The sequence below is a fragment of the Podarcis vaucheri genome, assembly GCF_965113315.1.
Source record: "Podarcis vaucheri genome assembly, chromosome: 8".
Classification (NCBI taxonomy): domain Eukaryota; kingdom Metazoa; phylum Chordata; class Lepidosauria; order Squamata; family Lacertidae; genus Podarcis; species Podarcis vaucheri.
Window position 1 is genome coordinate 8,856,948 of NC_138766.1, and position 20,035 is coordinate 8,876,982.

General features: G+C 41.7%; 1 protein-coding gene across 4 annotated transcripts in view; it reads left to right on the plus strand.

Moving 5' to 3' along the window:
• Nucleotides 1–19,726, plus strand: part of EPSTI1 (epithelial stromal interaction 1) — a 38,175-nt gene extending 18,449 nt beyond the window's left edge. For 3 of the 4 annotated variants that reach the window (XM_082234627.1, XM_082234630.1, XM_082234629.1), the window contains 9 exons: nucleotides 1,068–1,141; nucleotides 1,985–2,068; nucleotides 3,378–3,451; nucleotides 9,960–10,053; nucleotides 10,215–10,298; nucleotides 11,825–11,898; nucleotides 12,981–13,083; nucleotides 16,748–16,796; nucleotides 19,293–19,726. In XM_082234627.1, coding sequence (XP_082090753.1) covers nucleotides 1,068–1,141; nucleotides 1,985–2,068; nucleotides 3,378–3,451; nucleotides 9,960–10,053; nucleotides 10,215–10,298; nucleotides 11,825–11,898; nucleotides 12,981–13,083; nucleotides 16,748–16,765 — 605 coding nt within the window. In that variant the 3' untranslated portion in view covers nucleotides 16,766–16,796; nucleotides 19,293–19,726. The remainder of the gene's footprint in view (nucleotides 1–1,067; nucleotides 1,142–1,984; nucleotides 2,069–3,377; nucleotides 3,452–9,959; nucleotides 10,054–10,214; nucleotides 10,299–11,824; nucleotides 11,899–12,980; nucleotides 13,084–16,747; nucleotides 16,797–19,292) is intronic. The other variant, XM_082234628.1, reaches the window with a different exon arrangement.
• The last annotated feature ends 309 nt before the right edge of the window (nucleotides 19,727–20,035 follow it).

Sequence of the window (20,035 nt, forward strand, 5' to 3'; positions counted from 1 at the left end):
GCACAGGTGAGCTGCAAGCAAGCTGCCGGCCAGCTGCGTGGAGGCTCCTTTTATTGACACAATATGCAAACCCAGACAGATACATTTTGGGCAGTGACCTTTACACATCTTCCAGTCCCAGGATTGTGGGGTGGTACAAAGTTATTTTGGCACCTGTTTCCACCGTGTCATTTTCCCCTTGCAAAATGTATGACGAAAGAGACAAAGGTCTCAGAGACAAAGGGTACAGCCAGGACACCGCAGACTACTGAGACCGCAAAAGATTGGACAGAGGGCACGATGTTCAGACAGCTGTGGCCTTATCTGTGAGGGGGAGTGTGCTCCACACCCCAAGGTCACACGTGCAGGCAGGCTGAGGCTGCCTGCGGGTGGGGAGTGTGCTCCGCACCCAGCGGTCATCCCTACAGTGGCCCCCCTCTCAAGAGACTGCGATCTACTCACAGAGTTAAAAACTGGCAGTGATCAACCCCATTTTTGGGGGTGCAGAGCAAAAATGTTGAGCTTTTTTTAAGGGGAGCGAAAGTTTCTGAGCTTCTTTGGGGGGTGATCTACCTGTAGGACACGTCTGATCTACGCCATTCAACAAAGGCCTCTTCCAGCATTAAGGAAAAGTTACCTGTCTTTAATGTTTACTTGTTTTACGGGGGGGGGGTGTAGTGGTGAATAGCCTCTGCCATGGGCATCCTTCAAAGCCTTCCCCAGTGTCTGTCCTGGGGTGGGGTTTGTAAAAACTTGGGAAGGAAAAAAGGCAAGAAACTCAGAAATTAAAAGTAATCACCCTGCAGAACAATACAGGGTTAAATGCCATCTCCCTCTCCCAAACTAACGGATAGTGCTATGTAGAGAATTAAATATATTGTCCTAGGTGGGGTTTTGTCTCCCTGTTGACTTTCAGTGGGGATGTCCTGGATACGTCCCTGCATCTGCAAGCTTTTTTTTGTAGCCATAACCATTGTGTCAGCAATTAATCCCTCAGCTAGCATACAATGTAGTTTAATGCTGCCTCTGATAATGTCATTTTGTTGAGAGTGAACTTCAGAACAGATGATGCATTTTTGTATTTATAGGTGGAAGAATATCGGAGGCCGAAGTGAGGCAGAAACAGCAACTTGAGCACATCCAATCTAAATACCAGCAAAAGGTCAGGCAGGATGCGACTGTCGGTTCCTTGGTCACAGCGTGGAACCAGGAGATGAATTTGTTTGCCGTACCTTAACTTTTTAATTTTTTTTGTAAAGGAAACAAGTGCATGGAAACACTGGTCACAAGAGGATAAAATTCTGAAGCAGAAATTTCTGAACTCAATAATTATCCTTTACAGTGGTGCCTCGCAAGACGAAAAGAATCCGTTCTGTGATTCTCTTCGTCTAGCGGTTTTTTCGTCTTGCGAAGCAAGCCCATTGACGGATTAGAGGATTAGCGCTATTAGCGGCTTTTAGCGGCTTATCAGCTTATCGGATCAGCTGATAAGTGGCTTAGCGGCTTAGAAAAAGGGAGGAGGAAAAAAACCAGCAGGAACTCGCAAGACATTGTCGTCTTGCGAAGCAAGCCCATAGGAGATTCGTTTTGCGAAGCACCTCCAAAACGGAAAACTCTTTCGTCTAGCGAGTTTTCCGTCTTGCGAGGCATTCGTCTTGTGGGGCACCACTGTATTTTTTTATTTTACAAGATTCCTTAACTGCTGTTTACCACAAGGTCCCAGGGTGTGTCGTGTGTCTATTAAAAAACAAATAAAGCTGTTACAGCCATAAAACACTCTATTTACTCGAATCTAGTACTCACCATTTTTTGGTCAAATTACGTTGCGAAAATTAAGGTGCACATTGGATTCGATAGCACGTTTACATTCGCCAGCAAATACTTTTTTTTTGGTTTCGAGGTTCTGTTTGTCAGTTTCCTCCCTGAAATGTGAGAAGTTAGCTTGCAGGTAGGTGTCTGGTCTGTAAAGTGACAGAACTTTTTTTTTCTCTCTCTCTCCTTGTAGCTGAAGAAAGAAGAATATGAAAGACGCAAAAGAGAAGCTGAAGAAGCTGACATTTTAAAAATGAAAATGATCCAGAGAGAGAAAGTAAGAAGACCCACTCAAGCCATTTTAACATTTCCCCCCCTCATGTACCCCTTGCAAATGGGTGTGTCCATCAAACAAGCTGACGCTACTTGATAGAAGTATAGTTGTAATTACTTGCCAGGACGCGGGTGGCGCTGTGGTCTAAACCACAGAGTCTAGGGCTTGCCGATCAGAAGGTTGGCGGTTCGAATCCCTGCGATGGGTTGAGCTTCCGTTGCTTGATCCCTGCTCCTGCTAACCTAGCAGTTCAAAAGCACATCAAAGTGCAAGTAAATAAATAGGTACCGATCTGGCGGGAAGGTAAACGGCGTTTCCGTGTGCTGGTCTGGTTCACCAGAAGTGGCTTAGTCATGCTGGCCACATGATCCGGAAGCTGTACGCCGGCTCCTTCAGCCAGTAAAGTGAGATGAGCACCATAACCCCAGAGTCATCCGCGACTGGACCTAACAGTCAAGTAATTTTTGATATAACTGTAAAAACTACTCTGAAAATTTATTATTGCAAAAATGAAACCTTCCTCTGGTTGTAAATATTAAGATTATACCAGCAAAACTGAGTCTTTCTGTTAAAAAAGAAAAAAAAAGATTTAAATCAAGTCTTACTGACTAGTGATTTAAATCGTGATTTAAATCAAACCCACCCTGGAAGAAAGTCACTGTTACACTTGTACATTTTTTCATTGTCCTGTGTGTCTGGTTTTAAAAAGGCCCTCAAATGAGAGCAAGTATAATAGTTAGCATCTGCCTAGATCCCTACTTGGCTACGGAGCCTGCTAGGCTACTCATAAGTTTGAGATTTCAGAATAAAACAGAGAAGAAGCCATGTATGCCACCCCGAGCCCATTGGGGAAACGGCAGGATAAAAACGCATGAAATAAATAAAATATATTTACTAGTACAGTGGTACCTCGGGTTACATACGCTTCAGGTTATGTACGCTTCAGGTTACACACTCCGCTAACCCAGAAATAGTGCTTCAGGTTAAGAACTTTGCTTCAGGATAAGAATAGAAATTGGGCTCCCGCGCGGCGCGGCGGCAGCAGGAGGCCCCATTAGCTAAAGTGGTGCTTCCGGTTATGAACAGTTTCAGGTTAAGAACGGACCTCCGGAATGAATTAAGTACTTAACCCGAGGTACCACTGTAATAAGGGACAAGCAGATTGCAGAAAAATATGACTGCAGAGAATCAATATTAATTTTATACCTTTGGGTCTTCTCTCGGCATGTGTGTGTTTAGCTTCTGGGTGACCTCTGTTAATTATTTTTTACCTGCTGAGATGACACCTTGTTTTGATGCTTTCCTATTATAGGCCAACAAGCTTGAAGAAAAACAAAGGCAACAAGAATGGCAAAGACATCGGATGTTTGCTGAAGACCACTGCTTGTAAGTTGAGCTTTGCCTTCAGCCTGAAAGGTGATGCTTTTTGCTTCCTGTGCCCAGACGACTTGCCACCAATTCCTGATAACAAGCAAACAATATCCTTCAGTTCTTTTTCTGTTTTTTAAAAATATAATTTTTATTAATTTTTACATATTTTTATCATTCATACAACAGAACTTCACATCTTATACAATCTTTTTGGACTTCCATCAGCCCCTCTGATGGTCTTCTGTTCTTATCACTTATTCTGCATTTCTTAAGTTCCTATCGCCTTTAATTATCTTAACTAACAGTCCCCCTCGTTACCTTTTTTTGGGGGGGGCAATATTTCAAATAATCCACCTTACAAAACTTCTCACACACCTACAAGCGTAATATGATCATCACAATTACTCTCCAAATAGTCCGTAAATTTATGCCAGTCGTCTGTGAATCTCTGGTCCCGCAGATTTTGAATTCTTCCTGTTAATTTATCTAATTCTGCATAGTCCATAAGTTTCATCCTCCATTCTTCTTGTTTCCAATTTTGTGCCAGTGATATTCTTGCTGCCGTCATTGCATATACAAATAATTTACAGTCCTTTATTTTTATATCATCTCCTACAATGCCAAGTAAAAATGCTTCTGGTTTCTTAATAAAAATATCCTTCAGTTCTGGCAGTGTCCTTTTGGATTCAGGCTCCTATGCTATAGTTGAATAGTCCTGTCCCCTTTTCCTTGTTACATGACATTTCACTCGGCGCAGTGAATGTGTGACCTACTGTTCTCCTTCAGGGTAGGCTAGCTTCTATAAAGCATGATCACCATATGGTTCCTGTCGACACAATGGCACCTGAGGTCTTGCCCAGTTCCTATGAAGGCTCTGACCCCACATCTGTTCCCTGGTCCCTTGATGATGAGGTGGGGAAGATGGTTAGCTTTTTAATAGAGCGGAAGGGGGAAGTTGGAAGAGCGACATTCTTTCCTGCTTCCTCTTTCAGTTCTATGTGCTTTTCAAGGCTTAGATTAATTTTACAGGATCTGATTCTCAGCATCCCCTGCTATAAATAAATAGTTGCAAACTAACACAAGGCATCGGAAAGGTAGCTATGTCCTCTTGCAGAATCTTGGAAGTAGATAAAAGGGTCCTTGAAGTTTATGATGGACAGAGTGCAGTACTGCATTTTTCTAGTAAGATAAGAAAGATAAGGTCATTGACAGATCCTTGGGGTGGTTCATCTACAGTCCCTGAACAGGTCGGAATATGTTTTAGCTTATTATTTTCAAGGTTATTTCTTCTGACACTAAAACAGGTTCTAAATTTTTGAACTGTATCCAGCTTATGGAATAAATTACACGTTTTAAAAATTACTGCACTACCGAAACATTTTTTAAAAAAATATTGGGAAATATTCAGAAGAGAAGAGTTATAGAATATAAATATATAATCAGAGACTGCTACAACAGAATAACCATCCAGGACCTGTCTCTGAATATAAAATGCCATTCATTACTCAGAATTATCAAACCTATTACTAGCAAATAAAAGCTGATGATTGAAGTTAAGAACTCCATAAACAAAAATAAAAATCTGTCTAATTATAAACATGAATCAAACTTAATTTTAATAATATGACTGTCCCATTAGGGTAATAAAATCAAAGGGAACGTTTGAGAATTGTTCTAATATTAAAACAGATTCTCATCCCATTAGATGGAGCAGTTTTTTCATTCACTGTAAATTTCTATTTTAGCTACAGCAAATAAACAGTTCTCCATATTTGTAGGAATCAGACTAAGAACCAAGGGCAGATGATTTTCATGTCTGCTGGAGTTATTGAAAATTCTGTCTTTTTGCAAAGAGGTTTGGATGATTAAGAGACACAAGCCTGATAGATTCACAGGTGACCTCTTTTGAGTATTCCAAATGGGCTCCCAAAGGGTGTTGGCAGTAAATTGCATCTTTAATTATGAAACCATGTTGCCAAAGGACTTGAATTTTTCAGTAACTCCGCTGTCCACAAAAATCATTTGCCTCCGGTTCTTGGCAATATCACAATAAATCTGGAAATGTTGGGGGTTGCATTTGTGTAATTTTAATAGGTGTAAGGTGTCCTCTATAAAGGTAAAGGTACCCCTGCCCGAACGGGCCAGTCTTGACAGACTCTGGGGTTTGTGCGCCCATCTCACATCTATTGGCCGGGGGCCAGCGCTGTCCGCAGACACTTCCGGGTCACGTGGCCAGCGTGACAACGCTGCTCTGGCGAGCCAGAGCCGCACACGGAACGCCGTTTACCTTCCCGCTGGTAAGCGGTACCTATTTATCTACTTGCCCCCGGGGGTGCTTTCGAACTGCTAGGTGGGCAGGCGCTGGGACCGAGCAGCGGGAGCGCACCCCGCCGCGGGGATTCGAACCGCCGACCTTTCGATCGGCAAGCCCTAGGCGTTGAGGCTTTAGCCCACAGCGCCACCCGCGTCCCAAGGTGTCCTCTATAGAACACCTTAAAATCTTGTTCCCTAAGAGCAGTGACTATACAGAGAGTGTTTAGCTTCCTCATTGGAAACAAGTTTCTGCATTTATTAAATTTAGTCCTTTCTCAGTCATTTTCCAATAGAAAAATTCAGGGGCATGTGTGGAGAGGAGAATGCAGGCCAGTTCCATTGCACAGCTCAAACTCCTTGCACTAGGGGAAGTGTCTAGTTGGATAGCAACTGAGGATTAACCCTGTTTTACTCTCAGCAGTGCAACCTACAGCTGTGCAGAGCCTCTTTGATTGCTCAGCGTAGATCTTGAACTCCAAACTTTTTAGCTACCGTATTTTTCACTCTATAAGACACACTTTTCCCTCCTAAAAAGTAAGGGGAACTGTGTGTGCGTCTTATGGAGCAAATGCAGGCTGCACAGCTATCCCAGAAGCCAGAACAGCAAGAGGGATTGCTGCTTTCACTGCACAGCGATCCCTCTTGCTGTTCTGGCTTCTGGGTTTCAGAATATATTTTTTCTTGTTTTCCTCCTCCAAAAACTAGGTGCGTCTTATGGTCTGGTGCATCTTATAGAGCGAAAAATACGGTACTTTGTCTGACCATTTATTGTCATTATTTAAAGCCTCCCCACTACAGTCAAGAGTGTGAATCCACTGCAAATGGAAATATCAGCTTGTTTCCCTTGTATGGCAGAGGTCCTTTTCAGAGGTACTAGATGTGGTGGTCAAGCTGTCTCTTGCAGGATGGCAGGAGGCAGAGTTGAATACAGCTGCTGTGTATGTTTAATATTCTGCTGACCATCTGGTTTTAGTAGAACTTTGCCAAAATGTCGCAAGGGTCTGGTGTCTTCAAATGTAGGATATGAACCTTGCCAATGGAGACCTTTTAAAATTGTCTATCCACGTAACTATTCCGTGTCGTAGAATTGATTACTTACGATTCCAAATAGGAATGCCTTAGGAGCAGGGGGGGGGGGTTTCAGCCGGAGTTCGCAGGAGCTCAGCTCCAGCACCTCTCAGGTGGGTGCCATTGCCATTCTAAGAGAATGAGGGAGGAGTCCGTGGTGACTTCTGGCACCTCTTTTTCTGGAGAACTAGCACTGCTGAGGAGGAATGGAGCCATTGCCGATCTCGCTGCTTTGTGGCTGTTGCTAAACGGCTGAAAACCCATTTCCTCCCCTGAAGCCCTCTCATTGTGTCAGCACTCTAAAGCTTTCTAACTAGGTCTGCTTGCTGCTATGCCCAGTTTTGTTTTTGCCCATATGGGCATGGTCAAGTATTGATGGCTAACCAGCAGAAAACTAGGCTCCTGTAGGCAACCTCTTGAGCATCCTAATGAAGGCAGTTTGAATGCCTGTGAGGGCGCTTTCTAATTGTACCCATTAATCTGCCCATTCAAGCTGGCTGAAAATGTAGAAGCAGATTGCCCACACAGATGGCTTGCATGAGTCAAAACCCCTGCAATATACACTTCATGGCTGTAATTTCCTATGCGCTATGGGATTTATGTCAACTGTTTCAAAATAATAAATGAAATCTTGATGCCTGAAATTGCCTCCAGCAACACACTAATAGGTTAGTGTAAAAAGAAGGTAGGCAGGCAGAGAAGCCAAGTCTACCAGCCAAGAAAGAGACGTGAAATAACATTAAGGTATTGGCAATAAAAAAAAAGCTGATTGGAAAAGTTAATGAGAACTGAAATAAGATGATGCCGTGAAATTTTCTATTGATCTTTTTCTGCCTACTTGCTATCAAGGAAAATAAGGTTAGATTACCAGATACTTGCACCGTTTATCAAAATTCTATCTCTCTGTGTATTCGTTCCACTCTTGAGGGGAGAGAGAAATGAGTGTTGGGCACTGATCAAGTTTAGTGACTTGATCTCCATCTTCAGGTTCTGTGAAGGGCCAGATGAATTATTTTGGGGGTTTAGAGAAAATCAAAATATTAAGTTTTTTTAAAAAGCATCCTGTTATGTACTGAAGTTCTCGCCCTGGGTCAGCAGGCGGATACTGTAGATAGTTTTCACTCAGGTCCACATATGCAAATAAGGGATTGAAAGTGACGTTCAGTGATTGGCTAGTTACAGAAAATGGTTACTGTTGCGTTCTAGTGGAGCTCTATATAAGCAGGTTGGCTGAACCCTTCAGTTCAGTTCTGTTCTGGCCTGTGAATAAAGAAGAGCTGTTTGAAGAATCGCTGTGTCGTCTGATATGTTCACCCACAACTTAACACATCCCTTATAAGAAATGAAAGCAGGACATTGTTCTGACAATGATTCAACAATTCTGCCATCTCCCTAGGATATGATGAAAATGAGAGAGCAGAATCTCATTGGTAAACTGGAGACATCTCAGCCTAGATCTCTAAATGACTTCACTCAGCTGTTTCATGTAGATGTTCTTGCTGAGATTTGTTCTCCCCCCAAACTGGAGCTACCTGAGCATGGTCAGAAAAAGAAGCCCTCTGTGTTGCATTGCTTCCCAATTCATTTTCAGGAACTTGATAGCTAACAAGCAAAAGTCAAATGAGGCTACATTTTAATATTTTAATGTTCTATTTTAATTTTGTTTTTAAGTTGTAATCATTCAACTTGTTTTTATTATTGCTTGTAAGCTGCTCTGAGCCCGGCCTTGGCTGGGGAGGACGGGGTATAAATAAAAAAATATTACTATTATTATTATTATTATTATTATTATTATTATTATTATTTTGTCTTGTAACCATTGCATGCCTTTAAGCCTTTGTGCGCAATGTTTTATGCATAGTCCCCCAGATTCTGTCTTCCAAATACTGCAGTTTTCATTGCACCTCTTTTGCAGCATTTAGTTAATTTTGGGTGGTATTCAACTCAGTTATGTCTATAAATTTGAATCGGTTGACTAAATTGAATACCACCCCATATTTTTGTATTCATTTTAGTTATGGCCATCTTTCTGAAAATTGCCCTTGGAATATAATTCAAGGATGATATAAAAATTCATTTTTTATTTCTCTTGTGACTGAGCAACAGGAAAGCCATCCAGCTTAGTCTGCCACAACTTTAACTAACTTTAGATGAGCAGGTTTTGGATGAAACATTTGCTGCTGCACATCCCATGTTTTCTGTGGTTGAGTGTGAGGAATATAATTTTGCTTCTGCTATATCCAAGATGGAAAAACACCTCGGATACGTGGTTCCACATGTTTTAGTATGGCTAATGATAGCTTGAATTCAAGCTGTCCTTGACCTCTTTTTAGAGGTAACTTAAAATAGAACAGACTGTTTAGATGGATCACAGAAATGGGAAGGTGGGAGAACCTGTGAGAATTTTCAGGCTGTTGGACAAAATGAATGGACTTGTTTTGAGACAAGTGGAAACTACTGCCTGCTGAATGGCAGAGTGGAGATAATGGAGAACAGGACTTTACTCAGTGTCCAATGGGTTCTTCTGCTTCAGCATGTAATCCAAAAGCAGGTGTGTGGTTGTTTGGCTATAAACTCGAGAACAAATCTTGGTTGCAGCTTATGGTTTGTCTAAAGTGAAACAAACCATGAGGCTGGCTTCAAATGGCCTGCTAAGCCAAACTTTGGTTTAGCTCATAGCTATGCAGCAGCAGCAGGACTGCGGGAAGAGCAGAACTCCGGTGTGGTCATGCTAAACCATGGTTTGGCTTAGTGTTACATGCAGACCAGCTCGGCGTGAAAGAAGTTAGCTGGAGAAGAGAGATTTGGGTTGAGAAATCAGAGTGGTTTCTACATGGCAGGGATAGAAAGAACAAGGAACAGACTATATTGTAATTTTATGTTGTGAACTGCCCTGAGATTGATGGGTGATATACAACTTTAATAAATAATAATAAAACACCTTGCTGACAGCTAAGTAAGCAGTTCTCTTTTGTAATCGGCTATTTTCTTTGGCATCTTACTTTCTGGACTCTTTCTGATCTTTAGTTCTGCTTGCTGTTTCTTGGTCCTCTTGCAGATCTAGCTACAATCCAGGGTCTGATAAAATGCTGTTCCTAACACCCTGAAAGCTCTGACGGCCATATTTGTATCCATCTTACAGAAAAAACACTGAATTGTTGCACAGATTGGATGCAAGCCCATTCAACAGAACACCTTGTCCAATGAACCACCATAACCTCCAGCCTACCGCCTGGGTAACTGCTTTGTGTGAATTTCTTTTGTTTAGCAAGTGTGGATTGCCCTTTCTGTTTTGAAAACCATAAGGCCTGCAAATTACATAAACACGGTGTCAAGGTCTAAATTCTAGATAGTTATTAATGTATATCTTTTTTGCACATGATTTACTTTGCAACAGACCAGGAGCCAGTCATACAAGCAAATGCAAAGGGAAGAAGAAAACAGGAAACTTCAGCAGATGAAGGAAGAGCAGCGAAGAAAGGTGAAGAGCAGCAGCAATCATAGAACAAGCTTTTTCCATAGCTTATTCTACAGCTGTTCCCTTGTTTTGCCCATGGTGTCTTAAAAATGAACAAATTTATGATGGCATAAGTTTTAGTGGATTTTGTGGAGTCCACTTCATTAAATGCAGGAAAATAGTCTCCTGAATTGCAGGTGTGAACCTGGTTGGAGAGGTTTGCAAACAGTGAGGTATCAGGGATAATTTCGAAGGATCCTTGTGGAGCAAGTTTCAAACACTGTTTAGAGGACATCTTGGGGATGTCCTCTATTATTATTTTTTAAGAATTTTTTTTATTTTCAATGCAGAATCATAACAAAAATTACAAACATTGAATCCAAAATAATACTATACAAACAAAATTCCCCGGAACATATAGGGGAAAAAAAACAAAACAGAAAAGGAAAAGGGGAAAAAAAACCACACAAAAAAACCAAAGGAAACTAAACTAAACAAAAACGAAAAAGCACACATCTACAGAAAAAAACACCATATCATTACGTACATAAACACAAATTGGGGGATGTCCTCTAATTAAAAACTATTATGTTTTTAATTTGTTAATTAAATTTGTATACCACCCATCCTCTGAAGATTGCAGAGAAATACAAAATGAGAACACAGAATACATAACGAAACAAAAACAAGCTAATAACGGCCGCCTCCCACAAACAAATTTATAAGGCTATAGAATGTTAATTAGCCAAAGGCCTGGTTATAGAGGAATGTTTTCGCCCGGCTCCTAAAGATATGTAATGAAGGTGCCAGGCAAGCCTACAATCCTAAAGGTATTATCTGCCAAGCTTTTTAAAAAAGAAAAAAGAAATGTGGTTAGTGTTGCACATTTAACACTGCCATGTAGGTCTAGTTTTGCTTCTGGGAGAAAACATCAACTTGTATACTTTTACCACATTTTTGAAATCCAGAGGTGATTACTTCTTGTACTGGAGGACAAGTGCAGAGTTCCATACTGTTAAGTTGTGGGTGAACGTATCAGACGACACAGCGATTCTTCAAACAGCTCTTGTTTATTCACAGGCCAGAACAGAACTGAACTGAAGGGTTCAGTCAGCCTGCTTATATAGAGCTCCAGTACAATGTAACTGTAACAACTTTCTAAAACTATCCAATCATTGAACGTCACTTTCGATCCCTTATTTGCATAACTATCTACAGTATCCCCCTGCTGGCCCAGGGTGAGAACTTCAGTACATAACACATACCATAGAATTACAACTGTTTCCCCTAAAGTTTTTAATGTGCCTGAAGCATTGGAGGATTCCCTCCTTCCAAGGAGACCCTTGCCAATGCTTCTGTGACGGTTGAGAACACTAATTTGCGTACCAGTGATAACTTGACAATAGTGGAACCGGTTGTGTTGGTGTGGCTTGGCAGGGCCTTTGATAGTGAAGTATAATGCTAGTTTATTATCACAGGATAATTGCCTATTGCGTGTTCTGCATGACTGTTAAATGTTAACTCACAGTTTTTTTGCTTTTTATTGTCAGGCTGAATTGTTGGAACTTAAGAAAAGGGAAGAGGAGAGAATAAGAATGAAAGCGCATCAGAATGAGCAGAGGAGGTAAAATGAGTGGAAGGAAGCCTGTGACTTGTCGTGTGAAACGTTTTTTAGGTTTGAATTCAGATGGCAGTTTTTATGTATGCTTCATATAATATGACAATTGGTTATAGTTCTGTAGAGCACAGGAGTGCTTTGTGGACCAAAGAACAGGATATAAATGTTGTTGTTTTAAAATCTTCTGAATAAGCTGCATTAATCTTTTCCCCATACCAAAGCTTCCAAGCCTTTTGCTGTGTCTCATGTGAAGTGTGTAGGAAATCTGGTGGAATGCATTGCCCAAAAATGCCCATCACTTTTATTCTAAACAAATATAATGGGTCCCTCCCAGCTACATTTCTTGACTCCGAAGGAGACTTCATGTATTTAATCTTTTGTTTTCCACTTAAGTTAAGAGAATTCATGCGACTAACTCAAGCACTTCCTTGTATTACAGCATACCACTGGATTTTTAAAAATCAGGTTCTGCGCTGATAAAAAAGCAAGGTTGGTTAATGAGTATCAAGAGCCAAGGGACGTGGGTGGCGCTGTGGGTTAAACCACAGCGCCTAGGACTTGCCGATCAGAAGGTCAGCGGTTCAAATCCCCGCGACGGGGTGAGCTCCCGTTGCTCAGTCCCTGCTCCTGCCAACCTAGCAGTTCGAAAGCACGTCAAAGTGCAAGTAGATAAATAGGTACCACTCCGGCGGGAAGGTAAACGGCATTTCCATGTGCTGCTCTGGTTCGCCAGAAGCGGCTTAGTCATGCTGGCCACATGACCCGGAAGCTGTACGCCAGCTCCCTCGGCCTATAGAACAAGATGAGCGCCGCAACCCCAGAGTTGGTCACGACTGGACCTAATGGTCAGGGGTCCCTTTACCTTTACTTATCAAGAGCCATATTGTAAAAAGTTGCCATTATAGTCATAGGTAGCTTTGCAAAATGAGGAAACTGTGGGTTTCAATCGAATATAGTCTTCAGGCTCAAAAGTTACCTGCACAATTGGCTGTTGTCATGAGAAGCAAAGCAAATTTCTGTACTGAATTCAATTTCATAATCTCTGCCTTTTGCAAGATTCTGTTAATGTTCATTTCCTTATTTCTAAGGGTGAATAATGACTTTCTGGACAGACTACAAAACAATAGTCAGCCAGGTGGCGTGTACCAATCTGGATGTCTTGGGAATATGCCTTTTATTGCTGACAGCTGGGTAAGTAACAAACCTCATATTTCAAAATCCTGAAGAAGAAAAACAGTGAGGTGTTTTAAAAAAGTCACGCTACCTGAATAGCCTGTGTTAGTAATGTTCACTGTCTGGTGTGGGCATGGAGCCAGGCTGATGAATATAAATTCAACAATCGCTTTCGAGGAGAAAGGAATCGGGACTTAAAACAAGCTTATCTAAACACAAAATGACAGCTGCCCACTTCTGCAGAGTTTAGATTGCCTTGAATGTTCTGTTTTATCACTCCTTCTGTATACCACAACAGAAAGGGATCTTGAGAAAATGTGTTTATCTGCGGAGGCAGAAATAATAGCTCATATATAAGCATGGCAAGCAATACAGTCTGTTCAACCTCTAAATATAAAATGTTTAGAAGTTGTTTAAGGGGGGAACATTTGGTGCTCTACTATCGCAGCTTCTGCTATTTTCACCTGCTCCAAGTAGTACAGGCTGTTGGGGGGGGCAGAAGAACTAAAATGCAGGTGTCCAATTCTCTGAGGACTGAGAAATAGGGGAAAGGGGGCACTGATCCCCCTAATAGTTGTGACCTTGATGGGTCCTGTCCGCACCCTGGCATTTGCCTCGGCGTACCTACTGCTGACACCAGGCCTGCACACAGCTCCAAATAAAGTGTTTTGTCTTTATTCCAAACATGCCCTGCTGCATCCCCGTCGATCTTAGAGGTACATTTGCTCAGAAGCATGTCTTTCCACCTCACTGTCTTACCTTCGAGCCCCAAAGAAGATTATCTTCATGACTGAAGTGGCTCCTGTTTTTCCTGTAGCATGCTTGAAATGGCTTGTGGAGAAATTGTTCGTTTCTGAAGTCATACCTCGGGTTACAGACGCTTCAGGTTGGGTTTTTTTTTGTTATGGACCACCGAAACCCGGAAGTACTGGAACGGGTTACTTCCGGGTTTCAGCGGTTGCGCATGCGCAGAAGCGCCGAATCGCAACCCGCGTGTGTGCAGACGTGCAGCTGCAGGTTGCGAACGGTGCGGGTTGCGAACGTGCATCCCGCATGGATCACGTTCGCAACCCAAGTGACCACTGTATTTTGTTTTATTTAATTTTTTAAAGAAAATATTTATTGGATTTTCACAAATTATAAAAACACACACAATACACAATATACACAATACAAACATACACACACAAAAACAAACAGACACGTATAGTTTTGAATCCTTTTTTTCTTAAAACTTACTTCACCGACTTCCCCATACCTCCCCTTTCTGCATTCCAATTCCCAAATTTATTTCAGCAAATCCTCCCCCTTAATTTTATCCAATTTTTCCTTTTCTTTTCTTTTACTTAATCTTTTACAGCTGTAGTCGCTTACTTTCTATAACCACAACATTTTAACACTCATTAATTTTACAATATTTCTTAAGATAAATTTTAAATTTCTTCCAATCTTCTTCCGCCGTCTCTTTCCCCTGGTCTCGGATTCTGCCACTGTATTTTGTTTTAAAGGAAGGTATAAAGCAGGGGTCAGCAACCTTTCAGCCGTGGGCCGGCCCTCAGACCATGTGGTGGGCCGGACTATATTTTTTTTGGGGGGGGATGAATGAATTCCTATGCCCCACAAATAACCCAGAGATGCATTTTAAATAAAAGGAAACATTCTACTCATGTAAAAACACACTGATTCCCGGACCATCTGCGGGCTGGATTGAGAAGGTGATTGGGCCGGATCTGGCCCCCGGGCCTTAGGTTGCCCACCCCTGGTATAAAGGAATGCACACACTTGAACACTGAGGGTTAACTGACTGCAAACTTTCTGCTCAGAGATTGGAGGAATCAGCAGGCAGACTGCAGGTTTAACTGACCTTACAGCATTGTCAGCAATGGGATTGACTTTGCTATCCCTGCGGATTGAAAGCTGTTGAGTTGTCATTTCAGTATCACCGCTGCAGGAAGGAAAGAACAAGTATAAGCACCAGATACTGGAGAATTTTAGATAAAAGGGGTTTTTTTGCAGTGTATTAGGAGACAATTAAAAAAAAACCACTCATGGCGTAATAAAATCACAGAGACGAGTGAACACAATCCTAGATGTATATAGTAGTGTTTAGATGGTAAAAATTAGTGTTTGGGGAGATCATCGGACCAGAAAGGCAGCGGAATGTCTGGAGGTTGTCTAAGCAGAACCAGGATGGGCGAGAAAAGCCACCAAGTAGCAGCAGCTTTGTCTGATTTTATTCTTCTTTACAAAGTCTGCTTCGCTGCGTCAACTTGTTCCACTCCCGGTTCTTTCTCCAGCCTCTTCTCCTCCAGCTGCGGCAGGACTTGCTTTTAGAGGCAGGCACCAAATTGCGCAGAGAACTCTTGCAAAATGTATCCTAGGATGGAATCTCCCTCCTTGGAGGTTATTAAGCAGAGTTTGGGCATGCTAAATTTGATAGCGCTGTAGTCACTGCTCCTACTTGGTTGAACAATATCTTCCATTTCTTGCCAGGTCCTGAATGCCACTTAATCTTAAATCAAGGGTTTCTGGCCCTCTGCTTGGTTTCACGGCCTATTGTTCTAGGGCACCTTTATTTAGGGTATCTAGAAATTTTGTGTTATGTACTGAAGTTCTCACCCTGGGCCAGCAGGGGGATACTGTAGATAGTTTTCACTCAGGTCCACATATGCAAATAAGGGATTGTAAGTGACGTTCAGTGATTTCTGTGTTTCAGCTCAGTGATTCAGCTCTGCTCAGAGGGTGGCCTCATCTGGCTGTGCTCTGTTGTCCATCGATCCCACCTTCGTCACCAGTGTTAAGTTGTGGGTGAACATATCAGATGACACAGCGATTCTTCAAACAGCTCTTGTTTATTCACAGGCCAGAACAGAACTGAACTTGAAGGGTTCAGCCAGCCTGCTTATATAGAGCTCCGCTACAACACAACAGTAACCATTTTCTGTAACTATCCAATCACTGAACGTCACTTTCAATCCCCTATTTGCATATGTGGACCTGAGTGAAAACTATCTACAGTATCCCCCTGCTGGCCCAGGGTGAGAACTCCTATTTGCATATGTGGACGTGAGTGAAAACTATCTACAGTATCCCCCTGCTAGCCCAGGGTGAGAACTTCAGTACATAACATTTTGCCTCTTAGTTGTGACTGGAGCATGCGAAGTTAAGTGAAGACACTGCAACACTTCTCCTTTGTGTGACTCCTTCATTTCATCATCCATTTAAAGATCACTCTGGGGATTTTAGTCGTGGGGGATGAGGATACAACCACTGTACTGAATTACTCTTGGATCTCAGTATTGCCACCCAGAGTAATTTTGTGGCAGTGTTTGCCCTTTCTGGGATTTCTAGCTTGTTAGATTCCATGTCCTCTTTGTTGCACACCCTTCCCTGGCTCTCCTGTGCAGTTTGCATCCAGAGATAACCGTGATCCATTGGTTCTCCCCATTCCACCAGGTTTCGGTCATGCCTTCCAGATCTCTGCACTCCTTTAAAACCATACACCCCAATTCACCTGTGCTGATTCAGGGGCATCCAGTATTAGCACACATGCATATTTTACTCTGTAGTACTTTGACCTCTTCCGTATTGTTTCCTTGCAACTTTGATCCCCTTACGCCCTTTGTAACTAGCTGTTGTGCAACAGCATAAGAATGTACTAATATATGATTTTTTATAACAGCCTGAATATTTCCAGTAAAAATTGATCTACGGAACCCAAACTACAGAGGGTAAGTGGGTTGTTTTTTTTCCTCCTCTCAAAATGGAGCTAGATTTCTATTAAAACATTATGTTGGCTGCCTGAATTTCTCAGATAGATAGATAGATAGATAGATAGATAGATAGATAGATAGGCAGCTTGCCTCCAGGTATGTGAATGAGAGGTGTTCTTACAGGTATACGGCATCGCTGTATGGGCCTGCAGGCCTACACTTGTTGCCAACAATATTGCCCTGTATGCAGGGACTCATACAGTTTATCCACACTTACGATTGTCCCGTGACTTCTTCTATTTGTCCCGTAAACTCAGTGTTTGCTGCTGAATTGGAAAAGGCCTCAATCCGCAGAAAACCCATGTCGGAGAGGCCACTCTCTGATGCTGCGGTCCTCGCCCAGTAGCCAAATACAGGCTCCAGTGGGTGAATGTCCCGGGCAGCAATCGGGGAATGCAACACTCCTGGATCAAGGGGAATAATAGGCCTGCTCTGTTCTGCCTTGTTCAGACCACACCTGGAATCCCGTGTTCTGTTCTGGGCACCACTATTTAAGGAGGATATTGACAAGCGGGAAGGTGTGCAGAGGATGTGAAGAGAATCAGAACTTACAGGATTAAACAGTTCTGAGTGACGTCTCACATTCTGAGGCGTGATTATGTTCACATATGGGAATGTTCTCTGTGTGTGAGTTTTCTTTCGGTTTTGACCGAGGGGCGAAAGATGTGTGCTATTTCGCCGGGATTATTTAAGATGTTTTGCTACACAATTAAAGACTGTTGGAGATAAGCAACAAGCCTGCGTACAGCCTGGTTTATTACCCACACACTGCAACAGTCTCTGCTGAAACGGAAGCTGAGAGAGAGCTAGGCACAGGAGCGCAGTGTGGCGCAGCAGAATGTGCCGGACGCCATCATAAAGCCACAGAGGAGGGCAACCAAGATGGCCAAGGGTCTGGAAATGGAGACTTGATAAGGGATGGTTGAGGGAACTGGGTATGCTTAGCTTAGAGACGAGGAGACTGAGAGGAGATAGGATAGTCATCTTCAAATATCTGAAGGGCTGCCACATGGGGGATGGAGCAAGCTTGCTTTCTCCTGCTTCGGAGGGTTGGAGTCGAACCAATGGCTTCAAGTTACAAGACAGGAGATTCCGACTAATAATCAAGAACTTTCTGACAATAAGAGCTGTTCAGCAATAGAATGCGCTCTCTTGGGAAGTTGTGGGCTCTCTTTCCTTGGAAGTTTTTAAGCAAAAGTTGGGTGCCAGAGATACTTTAGTCAGGGTGGATTTTATTTAAATCACTAATCAGTAAGACTTGATTTAAATCAATTTTACAGAAAGGTTCAACCTTGCTGGCATCCTCTGAATATTTTCAATTAGCTGAAGGCTACATTTTTGGAATAATAGTTTTTTGGAGTAGTTTTTACAGTTATATCAAAATTGCTGATTTGACTATGCTATCAGAAATACATAGACAGATACATAAACAATAACAGATAAGTTATTGTTTATTATTTGGACAGCTTTTCTGCTGTACTTTATTGGAAGGAGAAAAATCATAATTTCCTTAATAACAGTTTAAACAATTTATTTAACTAAAACAATAACATTATAGCATATGTATCCAGGTTTGTTTACCAATGTGGTTAAACGACTGTGAATGAGCCTTAACAGCCAGGAGGGTTCAAGGATGCAGAGAAGGAGAAGCCCAGGTCTTAAAATGGACACACTGCCAGAGTTTTCATTTATCAGACAGAGGAAGCATACATTGCTGTTGATCAACTGTACATTTTGGAGTTCGTTCTTTTTACTTTTTTCAACAATAGACTTTGGACCAATACGGGTACAGTGGTACAGTGGTACCTCGGGTTAAGAACTTACCGTAATTTGTTCTGAAGGTCCGTTCTTAACCTGAAACTGTTCTTAACCTGAAGCACCATTTTAGCTAATGGGGCCTCCTGCTTCCGCTGCACCGCCGAAGCACAATTTCTGTTCTCATCCTGAAGCAAAGTTCTTAACCCGAGGTACTATTTCTGGGTTAGCGGAGTCTGTAACCTGAAGCGTATGTAACCCAAGGTACCACTGTACCTTGGTTTGTAACCATTTTGGATTACAACCATGTCAAACACAGAAGTGTGTGTCCATTTTTTGTATTACAATTATTATTATTATTATTATTATTATTATTATTATTATTATTACAGCCCATTTTTTGGAGGCCCCATTGGCGAAAGCGTGCTTTGGGTTACAATCTGTTTTGGTTTACAACCGGACCACTGTAACGGGTTATGGTTGTAACCCAAGGTACCACTGTACTTTTGTACCTTATATTTAGTATGAAATACATTTTGAATTATATGTTTCTTCTGCTGTCCTTTGACTAGAAAGGGTATTATATACTTTTCACATCTCAAACATGGAAAGCTTCAAGCTTTCCTTACCATTCAGCTCATTGGCTTTAGGGTTTTTTTTTCTGAACATGATAGCACTAATTCCAACTTCATTTTACAGGATTCCAGGCATATTATCTTGGAGAAATTATCTTGGAAAAAGCTTCAGGGATCTATTCTTCCTCTGCCTGCACATCTCTCATCGCTTTTTTTTTTTTTAGCCTTGCTGGTTTGACCTGCTGTCTTTCCTCTCCAGCTTATGAGTATTTCAAGCTATTGATTATGGTGCTGCTATTAAATCTCAAAGAAATTGTTTCTCTCACAGCTTGTCTTGCTTGTTGTGGCAGTTTTTCATCTCTCAGAAGTTTTATGTCCATTTACTCTTGACTAGCACACCATCTGAGCTGCAGAAACCTGGCAGTTCCGACATGTGTGTACATGCTCATTTTTAATGTCACTGAGAGAAAAAGTATTTTTTATACTGTATGTTGTAACTGGTTTTAATTCAAAACTCCTCTAATGTGCAAAAGCATAATAAAATATTAGATAAATAAATTAACAGTGCCATGGTCATTTGTACCACCTGATACCTTTTTGATGTTTTGTGTCTTGTTGGGGAAAACCTTAGAAGAACTCCAAATATGTTTATTTAGCAGTCCTATGGGATAAACAATACTGGACAAATGTTGTGAGGAAAGCTTAAATAGCTGATAGAAATATTGTTAGGTTATTTAAGAAATAGAGAACTATAAATACAGGGGAGAAGAATTTAGATGTTGTAATAGCTAAGATACCTCAAGCTGAGGTATAAAAACATAATAAAACATTACACATTAAAAAGTGCTCCTATACAGGACTGCCTTC